General features: G+C 48.3%; 1 protein-coding gene across 1 annotated transcript; it reads right to left on the bottom strand.

Annotated features, from left to right (window-relative positions):
* Positions 1-5125: 5125 nt before the first annotated feature.
* On the bottom strand, positions 5126-7119 carry LOC120850427. The gene has a single exon (XM_040222906.3). It carries the CDS (start codon positions 7117-7119, stop codon positions 5728-5730), a length of 1392 nt encoding a protein of 463 aa, XP_040078840.1. The 3' UTR covers positions 5126-5727.
* Between the last annotated feature and the right edge of the window lie 719 nt (positions 7120-7838).

The raw sequence follows: 7838 nt of genomic DNA, 5'->3' as shown, positions 1-7838 counted from the left end.
CCCCCTCCCCCCTTTCCCCATCGCCTCCCCAAGTCGAGCTCTGAGCGGCGAGCCGCCCCAGTAAATCTGTAGTTGCAAGTCGAAAGCTGTGTCGTCTGTTTCGTCCTCTTGTGTGTTTCTTTCGTTTCAATACAATGTAGATTACCAACACGCTCAAGTCTATAAAAACTTATTTTCGCGTTTTTCCCCCTTTTAAAGGTGAATTTAAAATTATCTTGTGTCTTATTGTGATATGTATCGAAACGAATCTGTGCAGCTAGATAAATCAAACTAGCCAACTATTGTGTCCTGTTTGCAAACGTCGATTAAAAAAAGAACAAGCGTCAGCATCAGGGTATTGTGCACAGCGGCAAAAAATGTAAATAGTAGACGAGAGGTTGCAGTTAATTCAAAAAGAGGGGGCCAGAAGGGAGCAAATTATGGGCAAATTTAGTTTTTCAATCACTGGAGACACACGCACACAAAAAAGCCTAGTATGACATTGTCTGTAGTCTTCAACTACAACCCTAGTATAGAATAGAGCCACTAAATGAGCTGCGCTGATTTAGTGGCACTAGTATAGATCAGTGTCTGTTCTGTTCCATTGGCGCCGCCACGTTTGTTTATGCTGACGCCATGACACAGTAGAGGGCTGCGATTTTTGCAAGACTGTTTTTTTTTCAGAAACCCTCGGACATATTGTAGTTCAAAAACGCCAGAAATACATATAGTCACGAAGCTCCAGGAACAACACCGATACCAAGAGTGCTGTAAAAAGCCAAACTATTGTTTTATGCGCAGCCCCTCTCTTCACAAGAGCCTGCGTTTGAGATTGTCATTTTCCATTTGTATTGCTGGGGATGTATATATATATGTGTATATATATATATATATATTTTTTTTTTCTATTTCGACCAGACGGCTTCCTCCCTATTTTTCTGCTGCTTTTTCTTATATTTTTATTGTGACCGTTGGTTTTTAAGACACCTGGTAAGCCAGGAGCATGAACTCCTCTACTCTTTTGTCTCACTTTAACGTAGATAGTAGCGGAAGTTTGACGGGTACCCCACTCACGATTCTTACCTTTGTACAAGTACGTACATCCATGCTGCACACTTTCAATGGGTATATTTGCTTTTCTGTTGAATCTTTCAGCGCGTTCTGGGACGCTGTTTTTAGAGCCTTCGCAAGAGAGAGCTATCGACCACTCCACTACTTGCCGCGTACTGCCATCCTTGTCTCCTGTGGAACATGCCCTGACTCCTGAGCATGCGCACTAGCTTTCTTCTGCTTTATATTGGACGCCGCGCTTGCGCCCACGGCCCAGCGACTCGGCATTTATAGCCCGGATGGTAAGCTCTGTAAAGATGTACGCTCGGGAACAAGGTATTGTGACATTTTCGAAGGGAGAAAGAATTCGCGCGCACAGCTTTCATTCGCTTTAATCGGCACTACAGGTGGGTAACAGCACGCGTTCCCGCATCTTTGATTGCAATGCCACGGGAAGTCGTCCCCGAATATACATGGGTCAAGCATGTGGCATGCAAAGAAATCTACATTAAAGTCACAGTATCAACACTAGTTTCGCTCTTACAGCCTTGAAAACGGCAATTCGCACTGATACTGAAACGTAATTCGAGACGCATGTATAGGGTGGTGCAGCAAGCGGATCTCCCACTTTAAAACGAGCCCAAAAAATCGGTACCTGGGCACTGAGCATGTGATAGAGCGCAGCCGAGCTGGTAATTAATCGACATCTTGTAAACCCTGTTGTGTTCGTCAGTTGTTTTTATTTTTATCGCTCCTTTCTCAGGGTCTACGAGATGTAGTTTTCTTTCTGTAAACAATGAAAGCAAGAAACTTGCCAAAGTCAACGCTTGGCGTGTTCGCAGACGACCGAGTTCGCGACTCTACTTGTGGCGAACGTGCCATAAGTATAGTGCGAGCCCCCCCCCCCCCCCCCCCCCCCTCCCCCCAATCAGGTGAGCTTGTACCAACCAAACTAAAGGCGCCACAGTTTGTTTAAAGCGTCAACGCAGGAGGCATATGTGCTCCCCGTCGGAAAGATCCAGTTTTCTCAGCTGCCTGAATCTTGTGCTGTTATAATAAACTAACTTGTAGTTTCTTTTTTAATTGCCAGCGTCGTTGATGGGCCACTTCAATGGTTTATAGCCCCACCCAACATTACCCTAACGCCGGGGTTTTGTTGCTTATACATCACAAAAAAGACAGACTGCATACAGATTCAAACGCGAGTCACCGCGAGATCCGTGCTTCGAATGCCGCATGGCAATGAGTTCAAGGAGGAAACTTGGGCAGACGGCATTCGAACCACGGATATTGCGGTGAATCCTGTTTGCAGGCTCCCTTTTGTATGATGTATGAGAAGTGTGACCCCGGCATCCACGCACTCAGCTTGTAAGCTAAAAGGGAAGCTAAAACACTTATTGAAAAAAAAAAAAAAAAACGAGCTAGAGGTGATTTATGGATTATTTTTATCCTACTGATCTGAATATCACGTTTTTTTTCCCCCGAAGATGCCACTAAACACGAGAAAACACGAAAACCCTCCGACCAGTCGTGACGTCACACTGGAATATTTGGGCCGCCAAGCGCGTGTCGCTCTTGTGGGCAGAGCGTGCAATCGCGAGCTTGCCAGGTATATTTCCTCGCACTGACACCAGTCGTGACGTCTTTTTCGGACCATTTTTGGAAATAGCAAGAGTGCGCGTGCATAGCTTTGACAGGCGCTGCAGATTCGCTAGAGCGGAGACTCTGAAAACTCTTAAAGGGGCGGTGCAACGATATTCAATTGGAATGTTTTTCACTTTACACGAGCTTACTGGCACTAGTGGGACTCAAGGATATTCGCACGCGACGCCACTGACCGAGAAACTCCTTTGTTGTGCTGTAATTTTGAGGACAAAACCGAGTGTTTTCATTCAACCTCTCCTTCGCAAAACCTAATGACGTAGCTGGGCGGTAGCAGTACCGCCCAGTGACGGTATTTGAATGCGGCTCATAGATTGGACCCGAGCATGGCGTGGACACTCGATTTGGACTCGTGATAATCGATAGCTCGAGAAGCATTCGGGTAGTGGCCCGTGTCCAATCCCTGCAATGACGACAACAGCCGAACCATAACAATGTCTGGAACTCAGCGCGTGTCCTGTGCCTTGCCAACCCCGGCGCATGGCTATGATCAACATTGGCGGCATTTAATCGGCTCCAGATCACGTGGCCGCTTGTTCTGACTGCGAGTTGAGGCGGTGAACTCGGCTCGTTTTTCTTTATTTTTTTTCTGCGACTTCGATTGCGGGTGGTGAAAAACGAACGGGTATTTAAGAGGTCATTAACGTCAGGGATCCGTTCTAAGCGGTATTTGCGCAAAATACAAAAATCGTTGCATCGCCCCTTTAAGCCTAGTTCACATGCAGCGGTTTTGGCCCTAGAGCGGCGCGATTTCTGCCGTCGCGGCGCTCTGGCCAGCACCAGCAATTCTGCGGCACGAGCGCCGCGACGGCAGAAATCGCGCCGCTTTAGGGCCAAAATCGCTGCATGTGAAACACGCCTTTAGGGCCAAAATCGCTGCATGTGAAACACGCTTTTAAAGCGTGTTTCACATGCAGCGATTTTGGCCCTAAAGCGGCGCGATTTCTGCCGTCGCGGCGCTCGTGCCGCAGAATAGGTGAGCGGCGTTTGGCGACTTCCGGTTCTTTAAGAAAATGTGTTTAGCTGTTCACAAACAACGACGATGATCTACAAGCCTGTCTAAACATGGTTCCGAAAACTACAGTCTGAAGGTTTTAGAATTATGCTTGCTCGGGCATGCAGATCATTGTCGTGGTTTGTCAGCAGTGGAACAAAATTTCCTAAGGAACCGGAAGTTGCAAAACGCCGCTCACCTATTGCTGGTGCTGGCCAGAGCGCCGCGACGGCAGAAATCGCGCCGCTCTAGGGCCAAAACCGCTGCATGTGAACTAGGCTTTAGTATGATGTCACGCCCCGAAAAGGAGGGGCTTCGGCGGTACTTTCAAATTTATTTTCTGTGGCCTCAGTGCATAAAGGGAAAAATAATCTCGATATTTGTGGTCTTGGAGGCCGAATAAAGGCAATTGAAGCGTTTTATTTTTTTTTTTTTTTCTCAAGTACAAAACCACTTTAGTTTTCCTTTAAACCCAACTCATAGAATTTTCTAAACGAACTTTCCGGTATATTATTTGTCACCCTGACATATCTGTTTCCCAAATACGCGACAGAACAACAGAATCATTTTACGTACGCGTCTGCCGAAATGCAATTGATATGCTTCTCTGAACTTTGCTTTGCTTTGAAACGTATTTATTTATTTCTCTGAACTAAAACAATCCCACTTAGACAAATTTATCTTCATTGCGCTAAACGAGTTACAAAGTATATCTTACCTAAACCAAGTGTTAGATTACTGGTATGAACCATAATTTGGAACATACCTATATTTTGGAATGTGTACGAAACTTCGCCCTAGTTGCAGGTTTAACCGAAGGCGGCTACTAGGGGCATCAGTCATTGGATTACTAATAAAGAATTTTTTTATTATTGCCACTTATTTAATAGATATATGGTGCACACTCATTGATGGTAAATGGATAGACTCACTACTAGTTCGGTGGTAAAATAATTTTATGAAAACTGATCATATCCTTAAGAGATATAAAATTAGCGTCGCACTGGGCAAAAAGACTAGCAAACCAAAACCTAATCTTTAAACAGATTTCTTAAAGCATACCAGAGTTTTGCTTTTAATTGTAAAGGGTCGTCTAATATCCAGCCATTAATACGGATACGAAATGAAGGGCCCATCATAAAATTTTAGAGCACACGTCCAAATAGAGAATCCTGTATAACCCACTGGTAACAGTCTCCTACTGAGGCTAGACCGCTACAGCAAGAACCTCTAAGATTTAAACGAATGCAACTTATAAAATAAAACGACTCACAACTATGTGTGCGGTGTTGCACACGCGGTATACCTCTCAGAAAACGCACCATGTGAAATGGCGGACCTTTTTCCCTTCCTTCTTACTCTTTTTTTATACTCGCTCTTTTTCCAGTAAAAACAAAAATGAAGAAAAAAACTCGTTCTGAAAGTGAACTTAAAGCGGCATTTTCCTGGACGCGCTGGTGTCTAGCCTTTGGACAAGAGCCCTCACGTCGGGGCCACTCGGTCGGATCGCCTTCCAAAACGGAGGGATGAACAAACAGGCACCTCGGGAACGAGGAGCCGCTTAGGCGGGCGCACCGCCAAAGGGGGCGGCCAAGCCCCACCCCATCCACTCAACAAATCCTCCTCGAAACTCGACACTCGACGTCAGCTGCAGAAATTTCCGGCCTCGCCGTCAGAGCGATTCGCGGCTGCGAAGCGCCGCTTGGCCCCCTTCCTTTGTTTGCGCGCACTTGAAGCGATCCCGATGCCCTTCACAGCTTGACACTCCCGCTAGACGACGGGAGGCACCACAAGACTCAAAAATTGAAAGCCGAACCTGAACAATAAAATACACGGGGCACAGGCTAAAAAGAAAAGGAAAAGCAGAACTGAAAGGTGTTTGAGGGAGATTGTTACCTTCGCGTCGGAGCACCGTCGGCCAGCGACGTCGAAAAGACACATCTACACATCGCTGAACCGAAAAAAGAGAGGTGCAGATTGATCGTATACCACAGAACGGAGCAACACATTCTCTTCGCTGAGGAAGATGGTGGGATGGTCCGTTAATCTTCCTTAAACATGGGCTTCTTGGCGCCTTTCTTGTCCATGGGCGTTTGAAGGTGAGTTGAAACGTCTTCCACGACCGTGGCTACCAACGGAGCAGGAGGCCCTGAACGCTCCGCTTCTTGGCCAACGATCTCGAGCGAGGACTGTTTCTTCTTCACCACTTGGTTGACCTCGGTGCTAGTAACACTCGCGTTCTCGTACGTTGCTACCTTCTCAGTCTTCGATGACACCACATCAGTCGTACTATCGATCTCCTCGACGCGCATCGGCCTCTGTGAAGTTTGGAGGGTCTCCGAGGAGGAATTCTTTACTTCTTCCTTCCCTTGTTCTGAATCAGGTTTTGCTTGTTCCAGCGTAGTCTCAGACGAGTGCTCCTCTAGTGAGACAACCGCCGTCTCGGGTACCTTCGTTGCAAGAACCGCCTCCGTAGAACTCGCCACAGGCTGCTCTTCGCTTGGAACGTCAGGCTTGTGGTTAAAGGCGGAGACGGGAAGTTCCGACTCCTCCTCGGCCTGTTCGGAGATAATACTGATGACCGTAGCAGGCAGAAAAGACGGGTGTTTCTTATCGGGGGAGGTCGGGCTCAACTCCTCTTCGGTCAGATCTTCTTCCAGCGACGGATGTTCTTGCTGTCGCATGATGCGAAGCTTGGTCACAGCAATCGAGTCTTTGCGTCGCATGTTGAGTCTGGAAGGCGGCGGTTCGGCGACTTCATCCTCTTCTTCCTCGTCCTTAGCTTCTCTTGGAACCGGGGGTGGAAGCAGGGACCGGCTGAACGGTTGGATTTTGTCCTCCTGGTGCCAGCCGAGCCTGTGGCCCGGCCGCTTCTCCGAGTCATCCTGAGACATGGAACGTAGGATGGAGGTCGTCGGCAAAGTACTCTCTTCGGGTGTGCCCGCCGCATTGACCTCGGGGGCCGCCTGTTCGTCGTCCTTCACACGGATGGTCACCGGGAGCTTGGTCTTTTTCTCAGGGGAGGACGCGCTGAATCCGGTCAGGTCCGGAACGGAGGTTTCCACCTGGTGAGGCACCGCAACGCGTTCGGCGAGCGTCGGCTCGGAAGTCGCGACTCCGGCGGCATGGTGGACGACCCCATCGTACAACTCGATGGTCTCTTCTTGTCGCTTGCTGCTGACTTCTTCGCTGGTGTTCGTTTGGATGTGGGAGTCGTGACGCTGCTCGGTACCCGTAGTCTTGTCCGTGACCTGCTTGGTGCTCGCCTTGCGCTCCGTGACGGATTTGCTGACTGTCTCCTGCATGACGGTGCGCTTGATGCTGCGCAGGACCGGCGTCGGCCCTCGGGAAGAGACGCGAGCAGCGCCGGGGACGCCCGTGTCAGCGCCCCCGCCACCCAGAGCCGCATCGGCGGAGCTGCTACGCGTAGCCATTGGGGAAAGCCTATCGAGCGTGAAGGAGACAGCAATCAGTCACTTCTCGAAGCTTTCTTGTTGTTGTCTTCTTGGGGGTTTCGTCAGCAGCGTAGGAGAACCAACTGACTGTAAAGATTGAAGGGTTGAGAACAATAGGTACCCTCAGACACCTTGCGTCTCCGAGTTTATGATGACTCGTTAAAGAGGTCGTACCGGAAAAGAAACGAGGTTTTTGCGTAGGCTGTACTTCGTTTCACCTTAAGTCCAGAAGCAGCCGACGCTACGAGCCGATACGACCACCCAGACAGCGTCAAAAGCGCACGATCATGGTGTGTGTCACGTTTCTGTGCGTGTTATATTATCAACGAACCAATCATAAGCATAGAAGGTTCAGCGACTTGTATTTTTGACGCTGCTTGATTAATCCGATTAGCTCGTAGCATCGTCTGCGTCTGGACTTAAGTGGAAACGAAGCACTCTAATTGAAATTGTAAGGTCTTCTTCAGAGTTTGCCAGACACTGGTCCAGCACCTACGCTCTAAAATATATATTTATATATATATATTTCGCCATCCCATGAACTCCTTCCGCTCGTGCAGAATGGTTTCGCCTCAAGCACTATCGCCCTCTGGCACTTTAGAAAGGCAATTGGGCGATGAAGCACTCTTCGCATCAAAAAAGAACCTCTCTAGAACCCTTTTAGGGGGTGTTTAAAATAACTTTTTAGGGTGCAAAAT

This window comes from Ixodes scapularis, unplaced genomic scaffold (assembly GCF_016920785.2).
Source record: "Ixodes scapularis isolate PalLabHiFi unplaced genomic scaffold, ASM1692078v2 PGA_scaffold5__190_contigs__length_132052651, whole genome shotgun sequence".
NCBI lineage: Eukaryota > Metazoa > Arthropoda > Arachnida > Ixodida > Ixodidae > Ixodes > Ixodes scapularis.
This window is presented reverse-complemented; position numbering and strand designations above follow the sequence as displayed.

Excerpts from the sequence above, each read along its gene's own strand:
- LOC120850427 (XM_040222906.3), bottom strand. The coding sequence starts at position 7,119 with ATGGCTACGCGTAGCAGCTCCGCCGATGCGGCTCTGGGTGGCGGGGGC.